The sequence below is a fragment of the Vulpes vulpes genome, chromosome 15 (genome assembly GCF_048418805.1).
Source record: "Vulpes vulpes isolate BD-2025 chromosome 15, VulVul3, whole genome shotgun sequence".
NCBI lineage: Eukaryota > Metazoa > Chordata > Mammalia > Carnivora > Canidae > Vulpes > Vulpes vulpes.
Window position 1 is genome coordinate 110717578 of NC_132794.1, and position 15857 is coordinate 110733434.

At 53.4% G+C, this 15857-nt stretch overlaps 1 protein-coding gene across 4 annotated transcripts in view; it reads right to left on the bottom strand.

Annotated features, from left to right (window-relative positions):
- CPXM2 (carboxypeptidase X, M14 family member 2) overlaps positions 1-13923 on the bottom strand; it is a 159002-nt gene extending 145079 nt beyond the window's left edge. For 2 of the 4 annotated variants that reach the window (XM_072740321.1, XM_072740320.1), the window contains exons 1-2: positions 13551-13920; positions 4003-4101 (exon numbers count right to left, since the gene is read on the bottom strand). In XM_072740321.1, coding sequence (XP_072596422.1) covers positions 4003-4101; positions 13551-13863 — 412 coding nt within the window. In that variant the 5' untranslated portion in view covers positions 13864-13920. Of the gene's footprint in view, positions 1-4002; positions 4102-13550 lie in introns of all 4 variants that reach the window. The other 2 variants (XM_072740322.1, XM_072740319.1) reach the window with 2 other exon arrangements.
- Positions 13924-15857: the final 1934 nt, after the last annotated feature.

Here is a 15857-nt window from a genome sequence, read left to right on the forward strand (position 1 = left end):
AGAAAGGAAGGGACCGGGACCCTGAGGAGGAGATGTAGGAAAATGAAAGACAGGTGATCAGGGCAGTCTTCCTGGAGGCAGCATCTGCAGAAAACCAAAGTTCTAAGGCAGAGCTTGGCAAGCCTCAGGCCCTGTCATGGCCACATCCAGGCCACCACCTGCGTCTGTAAGGCCCAAGAGATAAGAATGGTTTGGTATTTTTTAATGGTTACGTTTTAAATGGTTATTTAAGTAATGACATAATATCCTCAATTTTGCTTCTTGGCCAATAAACCATATATTTACGATCTGATCCTTTTAAAATGTCTGCCAACTCCTATAACTGAGGCACCAAAAAAAAAAAAAAAATCCCAGATGGCAAATAAAAGCCATAGTTAATGCTCGCTGAGAGCGTACTGTGTGCTGTGTGTGCTGTGCCCTTCGGACACTAATGAACCTTCAGAATAACCCTGTAAAGGGATCTCGTCCCCCACTCTACAGAGGAGGAAACTGAGTCACAGAGACATTAGGGACTTGCCCAGACTTCACCGGCAGTGAGGGTAGAGCCTGATCCAAAGCTGTTCTCTCAATCACTGACTTAGATGCTTGTCCAGTTCCCTTTGGAGAAAAACACGTGAGCCATGTGTTTCAGGACAGGACATGGTGTGAGAAACAAGCCCGTCTGGCTGGGGGACAAAAAGGAGGCAGAGGCCAGAGCTGAGAAGCAAAGAGAAACCAGCAAATCCTCTGAAGCCCTCAGCTCAGAACGGGCACCCCGGCACTCCACCTTATTCCACGGGACTCAGCGAGGCACACGGACCGGCCCAAAGTCAGGGGGCTCTCATGTCTTATGAAGGGAACTGAAAAAGTCACACGGCCAAGGGGCAGACCCAAGGAAAGCTGAAGCACTAGAGCAATAATTCAGCCAGCTGCACCAATTATTTTAGGACAATCTCCAAGATGCATTTTGGATGCTCGCCGGAGCTGACACGCTTCTCAGCCCGTGTACATGTTCTCTCCCTCAAAGCAAAAGCTCCTAAGGGGAGAGTCTGCGTCTGGCACAAGCCCTTGGTGTCATCCGCTCACATAACCAGCTGGGGCTAGTATCTGTACTACCCACTACCTTGAAAGTGAAGCGAGTAACATCTCCTCCATCTGCCACTTTGCACACCCTATAGGTTACGTCTATTCCATCTGCTACCTTGCACATGACTTAGGTGACATCTGCTTGACCCGCCACCTCGGACACAATGCAGGTGACATCCATTCCACCTGCTACCCAAGCCCTTCATTCTGCTGCCTCTCCAGCAGGTTCCCCCAGGGAGACCTGAGCAGAGACAGAATGGAGGCTGAGAGTGCCCGGTTGTACCTCTGAGGCCCCATGCCACCCCGCACCACCCCTCAGGCACCCCTGCCTAATGAACACCCCTTCATTAGGTGTTCCTGACTGTTTGCTACCTGCCTCCATGCACACCACCTCCATGGCTGAAGGCCTCTTGTCTCCCATCCCTATTGCCTGTCACGCCCCCCACACACAGCTTCTCTCCCCTCCCAGGTGATGCCTAATTCCTCAATTTTGTTTTTTTAATTTTTTTTTAATTTTTATTTATTTATGATAGTCACAGAGAGACAGAGAGAGAGGCAGAGACACAGGCAGAGGGAGAAGCAGGCTCCATGCACCGGGAGCCTGACGTGGGACTCGATCCCGGGTCTCCAGGATCGCACCCTGGGCCAAAGGCAAGCGCCAAACCACTGCGCCACCCAGGGATCCCCTCAATTTTGTTTTGATGGAGGAGCAATGTAAAGGAGTTTCATAGACCAAAGTCACTTGTAGCGCACTCAGTGAATTCAGAGCCCCGGTGGCTGCCCTGGAGACCAGGGACCCCAGCCCATTCAGACAGAACTCTGAGGCCATGGGAGCAATTCTAAGTGGGCTGGTGTGTGTGTGTGTGTGTGTGCGCGCGCGCGCGTGTGTGTGTGTGTGTGTGTGTGTGTAAAGAAATGGGCCTTAAAAAATCTTTTGAAAATGCCTCCCCAAATTTGAATGACTTCCAATTCTGGTAATGAATATCTAAAATAATTCAAACCAACCCCTGTGCTAAACTAAAAAAAAAAAAAAAAAAAAAAGACCTAGACAAAATATTTGTTATTTAAAGCACTTAAAAATTAACAAGATAGTAAAAGACTCTGAGGTCCAGATAGGATGACAGCAAGTGCACAGAGAGGGCAGGCCAGCACTAGAAGCTGCTGTACCCTGTGGCATTTGTGATCCTAAAGGAACAGCTGGTGTTTTGATCAGCTTGCCTGGACAAGGGAACAAAAGCCATGCCCAAGGCCCACCCGAGGTGAAAGTCTTATCACTACCCATTCCATCGAGACCCCAAAGGTCAGTAGGGTTCACCAAGCTGAACAAGCAGAAGCACAGCCCCGCATCACACGTGTCCTCAACACACGCCCTTCCCCAGTATGCTGGGTCCTCCTGATGGCAATGGGTATGGTACATGCCTGCCTGCTTTAAGATGGAATATAATGCTCATTTGGTAAGTGGTTGTAGAAGTTCACTGTCGTTGAGTTTCTCTTTTTATTTTAGGATGTACTGTTGGTCATTCATATGATTTCTTTGATGGCCAGTTTTTGGTTAGAAACACAGACCTCCCCACCCCCGGGGGGCACTGGGTGGCTCAGTGGTTGAGAGTCTGCCTTCTGCTCAGGCTGTGATCCCGGGGTCCTGGGATCAAGTCCCACATCAGGTTCCCCACAGGGAGCCTGCTTCTCCCTCTGCCTATGTCTCTGCCTCCCTCTCTATGTCTCTCATGAATAAATGAATAAAATCATTTAAAAAAAAAAGAAGAAAGAAAGAAAGAAAGAAAGAAAGAAAGAAAGAAAGAAAAGAAAAAAAAGAAAAAAAAGAAAAAAAAGAAAAAAAAGAAAAGAAAAGAAAAGAAAAGAAAAGAAAAGAAAAGAAAAGAAAAGAAAAGAAAAGAAAAGAAAAGAAAAGAAAAGAAACACAGCCCCTGACCACTACATCATGCCTAAGGGAACACATAATTCCCTTATGACAATCGACTCTGTGACACGTTATACAGCCTCACGTAGCAGCTGACAACGGACCCTGCCTCCCGTACATGCAAATTTGTGAAATGCTGTGTTTATTTAAGCAGCTGTGCTGCTGGGCAGAAAGTCTAGAACCAGAAAACCTTGGGTTCAAACCCCTGTTCTGCCTCTTAGAGGCTGCATAGCCTTAGGCACGTGGCACATACCACCAAACCTCACCCTCTTTATCCATAAAATGTGGATAATGGTGATGATGACACCAATAATGTCCACCACACCCAGGGAAGCATTGGGAGGTATCAAATATAAGGCCCCGGATCTTAGCCTTAAGCTTCCGAGAACTGAAGCACTTAAGAAAGGCTTGCTATCAGCATTAGCAGAAGTGCGATCCTGGATACCAGAGCTTAAGGTAATACAGATACAGTAACAGTAATGCTAATAGTCAGTCATAGTAAGAGCTACTGCAAGTGGGCCAGAGTTGGCCTAGGTAGGCATCTAGAACTAATGGCTTCCACCGTCCTGAGGTAAGTAATTTAAACACTAATATTTATATGAGGGAGTAAGATCCCAAGACTAGCATTATGTGGTTTGTAAACAGAAGACTGGCTCTCTGACTCCAGAGGCCTCTGGGTCTGGTTGGGAGATAAGAAATGTACACCCCATGGACATGGGCAGCTATGAGGCCCCACAAGAAAGGAAATGAGATTGTTTTGGGGCTGAGTGGGAGAAGGGCCAGGAAGGCAACCTAAGGTCCCAGGAGATTCAGAAATGACTTCAGGTGAGCCAGTGCAGAAAAGGTGGCTGTGGGTTATCATGCGCTGCAGGGGAGCAAGCAGCTCAGAATGTTCTCACCCAGGAACGATAATGGCAAAGAAGAGGCTTGAGAGGCAGCCAGCTGCACCAGGGGCCTCTGCCCTCCCTGGGCCGGTGATGGAACCAGCAGGAGGTTCTCTGCAGAGCCTCACTCACCCTCTCTGACATCGTCATGGGCCACCGGAATGCTGTGATCATCGCTGGCAGCTTTCTCGGAGTTCTTGGTTCTCACGCCTTTTCTGTTGCTATTTTTACCTAAAAAGAAGGAGAGAAATGCTTTTACTTCCACATATGTCAGAGTCCTCCCAAGACGGTGAGAGCTCAATCGTCTACTGCGTCCCCTGTCCCCAGGGACAGCACCCTGGACCGTGAGGTGCTGGAAGTTTTAGGAGATGAAGCGTGTTATTCCCAACACCCGGGGAAATAAACTCTTCAGAGAGGAAGACAAACCATAAGAGACTCTTAACCATAGGAAACAAACTGAGGGTCACTGGAGGGAGAGGGGAGGGGGTAACTGGGTGATGGGCATTAAGGAGGGCATGTGATACAATGAGTGCTGGGATGAATCACTGAACTCTACCTCTCAAACTAACAATACACGATATATTATTTAATTGAAATTAAATAAAATTGATTTTTTTTTAAAGAAAGAACTACTCATAAAGACAATGTATCCGTGCAGGTCTTCGGTGTTCTAAGACTGCAAAAATACCCTGTGGCAGTACTCTGACCCACTCTGGGGCCCAGAAAGTGATAACACACCTAATTGATAAAAAGGACCTGGCGCTCTGGACTTCTGACCCCAGAGCTAGCGTTTCCCACCATGCTGGGCTCCACCTTCCAATTCTCTCCAAGGGTCCTGGCTGGGTACCTGGGGGTGGGAGTGAGGGGTGAGGATGCCCCCACCAATTGGAGAGATCTTTACCAGGGCCTAGAAAGGCTACCTGCCCATGCCACTGGCCTCTTCGGTTTCCTCTCACACTGAGCTCCCTCTACTTCTGAAACACTGGCCTCTTCGCAGCCTTCACTGCACATGCTGTTCCTCCTCCTGGAGCACCCTTGCATTCACCTCTGTCTAATTAACTCCCGCTAATCATTCAAATCTCAGCTCTGGCATCTCCTCTTTTGGCTTTCCTGAACTCCCCAGCTAAATCAATGCCTCCTTTGATGGGCTCTGACAGCATCTGTCTTGGGGCGAGTTGCCTCTAAGCAGAGCTTGATGCAGGGGTTCAGCGGCATGGGGTATATTGGAGGAGGGCTCTAAAAGGAAAGGGGAGGGAGAAGCAGGATAGGGCAGAGGAAGAAGCTAAATAAGGCTGTCTTCCCTCTCAGCCAGAGGCTGACTCAGCTTGATCCCATGGGGACCTCTTCAACAGAAACTACACACAGCATTATCTCCACTTGGAGACAAGAAGCCACTTTTCCTACTGCTGCTTAGCCTCTGTGCTACAGATGGACCAACTGGGGAGTGAGAACCAAGCTTCCAGGGGCAATACTCCAGAGAAGGGATCAGCCATGAGCCATCACAGTCAAGACCCCAGTGGCTGGGACATGGGTATACCTGCAGGCAAGGGCCTGGGCGGGGTACCAGCAGCCCCCACTGCAGGTCCACACACCTGTGCTGGGCAGCAGCATCGCATGCACATGACATATGTTGCTCTGTTCGTGAGGGAAGGGACTGTGTCTGGTTTTGCTTACTGCTCTGTGGAGTCCGGTGTAAGCTGTGATGAATGAGTGAATGGACATACTAATGACTCACTGAATGACAAACAGACAAAAATAAGAGGAGGGGCAGGAGAAGGATACTTAGCTTGGACTTTAAAAATCAAGCTGAAATACCAAAAACATCTAGTGGACTGTGTGCCAATTAATGAATCATTTCAGGCTGTTCTACAGTCTCTCCCCTGCCCCCCAAAAAAGATACTTATCAAGAAAACCCTAAATCTTCAAAAAAAATTCAAAGGCCACACTGCGTCCAGCCAAGAGTAATGCTCTCTCCATCATGTTCTGGGGTGGTGTCTGCTGGGAGTATCATTCATTTTTCATGGAAGTGTCCCCCTCGGGTCCAAAAAGTAAAAAAAAAAAAAAAAAAACCAAAATTTTTGGAAAGGCCAGAGGCAGAGAGCTGACCCAGAGGACCCAGGAGCATCTGACATCAGCCTGATGTCACCTCAGCATTTGTCCCACTTCTGTGGGATGGAAGGTCATGGCCAGTGACCTCTGAAGATGGCAAAGATGGCCCCTTCTGAAAGGGCCTGGCTGGGGCTCTGTAAAGATCCTGACTGTTCAGAAAAGCTGGTGTTATAACCTTTAAGAGTGTGGAGTCTGATTTGGCAGAAAGATAAGATATTAAGGGGAAATAAAGTTTTACAAAATACATGAGGAAAAAGCCAAAGTTCTGGAAAAGAATGTTCCAACCCAATCCTCCCCAGAAGTCGGCCATTGGTTTGCAAGCCTTCTCTCTCGCAGGGCAACCTCTCTGGAGCCCCTGTCCCAACACAGAAGAGAGAGTCAAAGAGCATGGCCTGGTGACACAGTCAGGCTCACCTCCCGTGCATCAGATCTCATGACACAAATGTCCCCAAGCAGTTCTGGGGAGTCAGTAAAGGCCCAGCTGAGGGGCAGATTTCAAAGCCCTGGGAGTCTGACTCCCCAAGGGGACCGACATGTGGGGAACAGGATCCCAGAGGGGCTGACAGACAAGCAGAGACAGGGCACGTGGTTCCAGCTCATCACGGGCCCACAGATCCCGTCCCAGCCCTGCCACTGCACTGACCTCGGCGTGTCCTCGGGGGCCCCACTTCACCATCGCTCATCAACAAGACAAGCACCTGCCTTGATAGAAGTGATGCAGGGTCAAACAATATATGTCAAGCGCTTATGATGGTGTGTGGTCTGTAGCAACCACCCAACAAAAGACAGGGTCTGTCCTTCCATCACTGATTTGCCATCGAGCCCCCCTCACAAAGCCCCATTCCACCTGCTGAAGACCCACGGCTCACAAGTAGAGCACGATTCACAACCTGCAAGGTGGCATCTTCCTGGGTATTACCACGCTGGGACTCGGCAAGCACCCAGTGAGGGCAGGAAGCTTACTACGAACATGGAATTGCAGATGGGGACACTGAGGCACGGAGGGGGAGGAGGCCCTCCCGAGGTCGGTGCCAGAGCCACGAGGCAGGAGAGCTGGAAGCTGACTCTGAGGCAGGGCCCTCCCCAGGCCCATCGTCTCTTGCAGCGAGAAAAGCAACATACGGTCTGCAGAGATGAAAGAAGAAAGCACAGTGGAAGTAGTGTACAGAGAAGGAAATCAAGAACCCCATCTGGGCTGCGTGACAAAACTGAATTCCTTAAAAGTAGCAAGCGGAGTGCCGATGCGGGCCACATGTTCTATTCTGGTCTATGGCGATAAACATCATGCTTCTTGGTTGATAGGAAACTATTTTTTTCCCCTCTTTATACAAGGAGCTTACAGTAGCAACCCCCCAGAAACCGAAAAAATTCTTTGCTGCATATTTGCATTTTCCCCAGGAAATTCCAGCCCAACAGCATCTGCACTCTCTCTCGTGAAGGATTCAGCCCAGGGCCCTAAGCTCCTCTCCTGCCTCTTGCTAAGGAACCCACAGGAGAAGAAAGGCCTCTCCCAAGCACTCTGCGGTTCTCCGGAGCTCCCCGGGAATGCAGATTCACAGGCCAGACAATAATCACAGCTTTCTAAAGCAGCACCACACATGCACGTCTGCAGGGGATCCTCAGGCACGAGAGCCAGCAGGAGTTCGCAGGTGAATGGAAAAGCCTCAGCAGAAGCGGCCAGAAATGCGAGCTCCATGTGGGTGTTAGCAGGAGAAGGGCCATGACACAGGGAGGGACAGCCTGTGTCTTAGGCAGTTCTGAGAAAGTCAAGCTACTGATGGAAACAAGAATCGGGAGACCGGATAGATCCTGAAAGGCAGGCTGAGTGGTTGAATGAGACACTTGCTTCCATTAATCAGTGACCTTGAAGGTCTGGGATGGAGATGGGGGCACGTTTTCTAAGTACTTTTTCTAAGTACTTTTTCTAAGTTTTCTAAGTACTTTTTCTAAGTACTTTTTCCAGATCCAGGCCAAAATCAGCCAATCAACCAATCAAGCAAAAGCTTTCCCCTTCCCCCATCAGCGGTGTCTTCCCTGGGAAACTGGTTGGCCATCCTGTGCTCTCTGGACCAGCCTTTTGTGCAGACTTGGTCTCCACCAGGGCCCAGGGGCATGAGGGCCAGCCGCTCCCAGGCCCCATGCAGCAGCAGATGCCTTCCTGACTTGCAACCAAATAAGAAGCCCTTTGCCCTTCTAGAGCCACCACACTTAAGAGCAGCAGCTGGGGATGTGCCGGGTGCTGGGGAGGGCACCGCTGGCACTTGCCTGTCTCGGTTTAGGTTCCATCTGGAAATAGCCCGAGATGCAGCCTTAGGTGCAGGAGTGTATCTGGGAGGGGACTTCATGAAGTTCAAGTGAAAGAGTGGAGAGAGAAAGACCCAGAGAAGGAAACTCCAGGAATTCAGGTGCTGAGCAGGACCCCCTGGGACTCAGCCGGGCTGGAGACTATGGGGAACTGAGTAGAAGGTGTCCCTGAACCATGTCTCCGAGGGCGGGAGGCTGGAAGTTGACCTGTCACACCTCTGGAAACGTGGCTTATCATCATTCCCGTGTCAGCAAAGAATCCAAGGCTTGGAGATGTCACACGCGCCCATGGATGGCAGAGCCAGCTTTGGTCCCGGCTCTCTCTGAATCCTGAACAAACTGCCAAACAATGACACGTACTTTGTGTGATTGAGTATTTCATAAAAATCTGGGACACTGGAGTCTTAAATTAACATTCGGGAGGTGTTTTGTGCCCCTCTCAACCATTCTATGATGCTAGATGAGTAGCCAACTGGATGCCAGCCAGTTAAAGACACCAGCCCTTCCCCCTGGTCATCCAAAGATACCCTAATTTCATGGGTTTCATGATCCCAGAGTGGCACCTATGGTGGCACCTCAGAAGGCCACAGAGGGCAGAGGCCTTGCTGGAGATGCCAAGGCTGAGCACTCAGGCTCCCTGGCCCACTGGAGATATCTAAAGGAGAACCTCACCTCCACACTCCAGCCTCAGAGGCCCTGGTCCCCCCCTTGTCCTGGCCCTGAAGGTACCATCCACCATGAGATCTGGTAGCCATGGACACCGGGGACACGCAGAGAACACGATGGCTAGTTTTAAGAACCACAGCATCCAGCCCAGCTTCCACTACCATGGGAGTGTCTCCCCTTCATTACCTACACACAGACCCTGTTTTCTGGAACCACGGGCATGGGCAAGGGGCATGCCAGCCTGAATAGTTGACTTTGGAAAGCATCTTGGAAAGAGAGGTGGTGTCTTAGAAAGCTGCTGGCTGATGCACATCAAGCAACATTTTTTTTAAAGATTTTATTTATTTATTTGAGAGAGAGAGAGAGAGAGAGAGAGAGAGAGAGAGCATGAGCAGGGAGCCCGACGGGGGAATCGATTCCAGGACCCCAGGACCACGACCTAAGCCAAAGGTAGACACTAATTGACTGGGCCACCCAGGCGCCCCTCAAGCAACCAATTTTTATTAAATGTCCTTTCCCTCAGGGTTCTGTAGGGGGTTTATCTGGACAAACACTTTGGATTTAATTCTTCTAGTGAGTAATAGTGATATAATACCTTGATGTAAAGTCTTTGCTATTTGTTCACGTGTGCTGAGAGCACTGTGATTGCTTTTAAAATACACGGCGGAAGACTGACAAAAACATTCTCCTGATCTTCACACTCCAGCTCTGCCCAAGAGAAGATGTTTCCATCCAAAGGCCAAACACAGCAAGACACTCTGAAGAGAGACCAGGCAAAGCTCAAAAGTGAGGCCCTTTCCAGCAAATGGCCTGCAGGACACAACAGAAAGGGCTTTGTTTACAACCACATATGCTCAAATAACAAGCCTTTGGTTATTTCCCCTGGCGGCGGGGGCACTGCAGAGTACAAAACCCAAACTCGCTGATTCTGGGCACAGACATACAAACAAACGTGGCTCGCCGCCCACTCTGCACATTCCACGGGCTCCAGACTATGGACCAGGACCACGGGTGTGATGCGGGCGTGCCCATACTCCAAACAGTGGCGCATTCCCACCAGCCCTGGAAGAGAGCAACAAACAAACAAGCAGGAACCCCAAAGTAACCCAAGGCCCAATGGAGGGGGAAGAAAAAAAAAGTCCTCAGGTCACCAGTTTAGGGTCTGGTTTATTGGCCTGTTTGTTTCTTACCACCACTTGGGAGGGAAAAGGTAAATGACTTTTATCAACTATAGTTTACTTCTCTGTTCCGTTTTATCCTCTCCCAGAAGTATGGTTACAAACCAAGCTCGTCAATTTGGAGATGACATACAAGGTAGGTACACCCTAAATCCACGCACATGCCAAAAACGCGGTCCCTATCTTATTCCTTGTGCTGGAATCACGGAAAGTGGGGACCTAGAACTCAGTCTCTGGATCCCAAAGCATTCCAACTGCAAAGGCCTAGAAACTATTGAATTTGGCTAGCAACAGCTGAATAAATGGAATGAGAAAGAAGCAGGTAGTCAGGTCTCTAGAAAAAAGAACACTCTAAGAATCAATACTGTTCATCCAGCGAACGAGTGCGAAGAGCCCATTGGTGGAAGTATGTGAGTAGAGATGAGACAGCCCAGTGCTGGAATCCTACAGTGAACAAGAATTTGCATGCAATGACCACGTGGTTTCCTCCAAGTCCTGAAATTTTGGGATTAACTGGTGTTCACAATGACAACCTCAGAAACTGTCCAATAGTGAGTCCCATTTAATCTAAAAAAAAAAAAAAAAGAGGTGCTCAGGTGCACCTGGGTGGATTAGTCGGTTGAGCATCTGCCTTCGGCTCAGGTCATGATTCTAGGGTCCTGGGATCAAGCCCCACATCGGGCTCCCTGCTCAGCGGGGAGTCTGCTTCTCCCTCTCACTCTGCTCCCCACCCGAGCTTGTGCTCTCTAGTGCACTCTCTCTCAAAATAAAATAAATAAGTAAACAAATAAGAGGTCCTCAGGTCTGTATCCTGATGGTAAGAGTAGTACAGAAATCGGTACATGTGAAAAAACTGCAGAGAACTTACACACACACACACACACACACACACACACACACATAAACGTCTCTGCCTCTGTGTGTGTGTGTGTCTCTCATGAATAAATAAATAAAATCTTAAAAAAAAAAAAGATCCCACTCTCTTGAGCATATCAGAGCTCTGTTTCTCTGGGAATCTGTCAGCCCCTCATGGAAAAATGCAGTGGCCTCAATTAACCAAAGGATTCAGCTGTCCCAGCCACCTCCAGGAGAATGTCAACGTGTGATATCCACTGCACATTGTTTTAAAAGATTTTATTTATTTATTCATGAGAGACATAGAAAGAGAGGCAGAGACACAGGCAGAGGGAGAAGCAGACTCCTTGTGGGGAGCCCGATGTGGGACTCGATCCCAGGACCCCGGGATCACGCCCTGAGCCAAAGGCAGACACTCAACTGCTGAGCCCCGCAAGGCGTCCCAGATGGAGGCATTCTTAAACCAGTCTCCTCCACTTAAGGGTCCAGGGATGGAGGGTTCCACTGGCCAAACATCCAAAAACAGGGGGAAAAAGGAGGACAGGAGTTTTAAGCTGGGATAAGTGTCCCACCTTGCTTGTCCTAGCTGGGGGGGCGGGGGAGGGGGCTCTTACAAGCCAACCCAGGTCATGAGAAAGAGTGGCAGGCCTGGGGAAGCAGCTCTCCCAGAATGCCTTGAAGCTGAGTCTCTGGAATTTCCAAGGACTTTTTTCCAGTTTGGGGTTCAGTGACCCAGCCCTCAGCACTGTGATGACTTTTTCAAAGCCCCCCCCCCCCCCCCGCCTCCCCGCCAACCTCTGCATGGTAACAGGGGCAGAGGGCGACCCATGCTCTCCGCCCCAGGACCTCACCCAGCACCTGGTGTTGAACAGGTTCTTGGTAAGCACCTGCAGATGAGCGGACGAGCACAGCTATCAGCGAACACACTGGAAGCTTTTGTGGAAAAGCTTTTAAAGCGACTGACCAGGCAAAGAGAGGTAGCAGGTACAGGCTTCCTTTGAAGGCGAAGACACCAAGTCCCAGGAAGCTGAGTGCACAGCCCCAGACCTGGGTAGTACGGGTGGTCTCCAGGCTCAGTCCGGGGCTCCCTCCACCTTCCCCTTCCCCCTGCCCTCCCCGCACCAAGCCCCAGAACCCAACATACACGTCTCCCTCCCACCAGGCCCAGCACCGCACTAATCACACAGCAGACACCAAAACCAAAAACACATGCAAATCTGACTCAAACTACCAAACACAAAAGGCCCTGAAGCACAGAAGGGCTTTCAAATTTCCCAAGCCAGAGAGCGACACGAAGTTACTTAAACTGTCAGCGCCTACGGTTCCTCATCTGTAAAAGAAAAAGAACACCCTTCCCTCAGCCACTGAAAGGGGTAGATGAGACAGTTGTACATCGGGCTCCTAACAGGCACAGCAGATGCTCTACAAACGGGACTGTCTCCTCATCCCTCTGCCATTAAACCACTGTGGTTTGACACATCTTAATTCCCATGATTCCCCAGAAGATAGGGGAAATTCTGGATGGTTCTGTTGAAGGTTACACAACTCACAGAACTGCCTGCCCATCCGCAAGCTGCTCACACAGCGAAGCCTGGCAGGTCGCCCCCCACCTCCACACATGCGCAGAGGGGCTGCTGAGCTGGGTGCACACCCTCAGGAGTCCTGTGTCCCCACCTCCCCCGCCCCCCGCTGCCTCCTGCTGACTTTCTCAAGAGTTGAACCAAACAAAAGCAATCCCTCCCTGCGCGCCAGGAGCCAAGTAATGGTGCCACCAGCATGGATCTCCTTTCAGGGAAGGCCATTTAGGAGGCCGGGGAATCTGGCCACAGTCCTGCGCGCTCCCCAGTCCTGAAATCCTAGGACCACAGCGCTCTGCGATTTGAGCAAAGAACATTTGGAACAATTAAGAGAAAGTCTCCCCGCTCCCCTTTGCAAGGAGTGAAACCGAATGGAAGTCATTTGCCAAGACAGGGCTGGCAGGGGCGATGGATGAGAGGAGGGTGCGCGCGGCTGGGAGGGCGGCTGGCGCTGCAGGCTGCCAGGCCGCGGGCTTCCCCTCCATCTGCAGCGCTGGAGCCTCCCCGCCAGGGGCTGTGCCGTCGGGGCCACGGGGTGGGGGTGGGGGGGACCCCAGGAAGCGGGAGGGAGCGGAGAGGCGGAGAGCGGACGCCTGCTCGGGAAAGGCTCCCTGCTGAGCTCCCCCCAGGAGGCCTCTGTGCCCAGGCAGGCCAGCCCTTCCCGAGGCCAGACCCTACACTCACCCCCAAGCAAACGCCCTGCAGGAAGGCGTCGGGCAGGGGCGTCGGGCAGAAAGCGCCTTGCCCAGCCCGGTCCGTGCAGCTCCGGGGCGCGCGGCTCCGCCTCCACCTGCGGGGCCCAGGCCGGCCGGGAGGTTCGGTCCCTCCGCGTGCGCGGGCTCCCAGCCCCCGGGGCGCGGGCGGGGGGGCGCGGGGGGTCACGGGGGGTCGGGGCTCCGGGGTCCCCGACACAGCGGCCCGGGAGCCGCCGCAGGGACAGGCGCACGGCCACGGGCACCCCTCGGGCCGCCCCGCGCGCGCAGTTCCTTACCTGGAGGCGGCGTCTGCGGAGCCAACCTGTGGGTCCCGGGCGCCTTCTGGGGCTTGGTCGCCTTCTGGGGCGGCCTGGGCTCGGCCGGGCTTGGCCCCCGCCCCCCGGCGCCGGTCCCCGCGGGCAGCGGCGGCGGGAAGGGCTCGGGCCGCGGCTCCCGGCGCGCGTAGTAGGGCTCGCGGCTCCAGGTCTCCTGCGCGTGGGGGTCCGGGGCCTGCAGGGCCGCGCCCTGGGCGCGCAGCGCGGCCAGGACCACCGCCAGCGGCGCGAGGGCCAGGGCCAGGGCCAGCGCGGCGGCCCCCCGGCGGGCCATGCCCGCTCCGCCCCGCGCCCCGGGCAGGGTCACGGGCGCCGGGAGCGCCGGGCGGGCGGCGGGCGCGGGCGCGGGCGCGGGCGGGGGCCGGAGGGCAGCGCGGCGCGGGGCGCGGGAGGCGGCGGCCGGGGCGCGTGTGGCCGGCCCGCGGGCTGGGCCGGGCTGGGCTGGGCCGGGCCGGGGGCGGGCGCAGGGGGCCGGCCCCGCCCTCCCGCCTGCCCTCCCCGCGCGCTGACCCCGAGGCCCCGGGGCGGCAGGTGTCGGCCCGGTCCCCGCCCCGACGCGCGCCCGGGGAGCTGCCCCGCTGGGCGCCCGCGGCCCCCAGTCTCCAAGGGGTCCCGCCCAGGAGCAAGCTCGGGCGGGCTCGCAGGTGGGAGGCGCGGCCCCGCCAGCTCAGAGGATGGCCCCGCGGCCCGCAGCGAGGCGGTGGCCCAAGCCTCGCTCCCAGCTCTCCCGACCCCTTCTCCGTCCCTGGCCCCGCACCGGGCACCGGTTCTCCACGGGCCATACAACCGTTTTTCCGCTCAGCTTGACCATGATCCTATTTCAGCAACTGTGAATAAGGAATTCCTGAGGCCCCGCGAGTCCCCAGAGTTCGGGGTAGTCAAGTTTCCGTGACCCTGGAGGGCCCCAGCTCCTGAGACAGGGCCTCTGTGGGACAAGACGGGGAAAGCAGAAAGCGAGTTCCCCCAGGGCTGCCATCCTGAAAGTCACAGAGGACATTTGGGTGGTCCAAGGAGTAGGGCTTGCCCAGGGGCGGGGGCAGGGGTGGGGTCTTCTAGTTGGCAGGGAGCTTGCTAACTTCTTCTGAGAAAGTACTTCTGTCCTTGGACCACTTTGTTTTGGTCCTTCGGGCTGGGACTGGAGAATGGAAGCCTGCAGGGCTTTCCTACCGCTGCTGTTACAAACCACTGCAAATTCAGAGGCTTAAAACAACCCGTTTTTGTTGTGTTAACAGCTCTGCAGGTTAGAAGTGTGAGCTGGGTCGCTAGACTGAAATCAGCAGGCTGCACTCTCCCGCGGAGCGTCTGGGGAAGAACCTGCTTTCAGGTTCACGTGGGGTGCAGGTCCGGTTCAGTTCCACCAGGCGGAAGCGGTCAGAACTTGCTGGCCGTCAGCGCCGCCAGTCTTGACTCCCCCTGCCTGCCCGCATTCCTTCTCACGCTTTCCATGAGGAGCTCTAGCAGCTTCTCTCTGGTCCTTTTATGTGGGCCTGACACCTCAGAGCCAGCACTGGCACACTGAGTACCCCCTCCACATCCATGGCTTCAAATCTCTCTGACCTCCCCCATCTACATCTTCCCTCCTTCCATTTGGTGGCAGAGCCCCTGTGATTAGATGGGCCCACCCAGGTCATCCAGGATAATCCCCTCTTAAAATATCGACTTCAGTCACATCTGTACAATTCATTTTTGCCATGTATCCTACTCACAGGTCCCGAGGATTCAGCTAGGGAGGTCTTTAGGGGCCTTCTGTCTACCCCAGGGATGGACTGAGCTACCACCTTCCCAGCCCCTTGGAACCAGACATCCTAGGATACCACTGAGCTGAATCTGGGCATCCGGGCAAGGCCTCCGCACTTCCCTGGTGTCTCACGAGCCTACACAGTGGGCAGGGCTTGGGCCAGGCAGCTGCCATCCTCTGCCACTGGCCTCTCCATTTCCCACCTCATTTTCTCTCATTGTCCCCACACAGGCCGCCTAACTAGACCATCCTTTAACACAGGTCTTCTGGGGTCCCAGGCCACAGACCAAAGAGAATGGCCAGAGTGAGAACAGGAGGCTACAGGCTGAGGCAGGACCCTGCCCTGTCTCTAAGGGCCAGGAAGCCTTACGCCTGACTATCAACAGGCCCCACATCTGCTGAAAATTCCGGAATCCAGAGCCAGCAGAGGTCTCCAGAGTGACAGAGGAGGAGGGCCCCCTTCCCTCCCACCACTCTCTACATAGGCCTGGTTGGGCCCGGTTCATGAGCCCCTGTGTATCCTGGCCCAC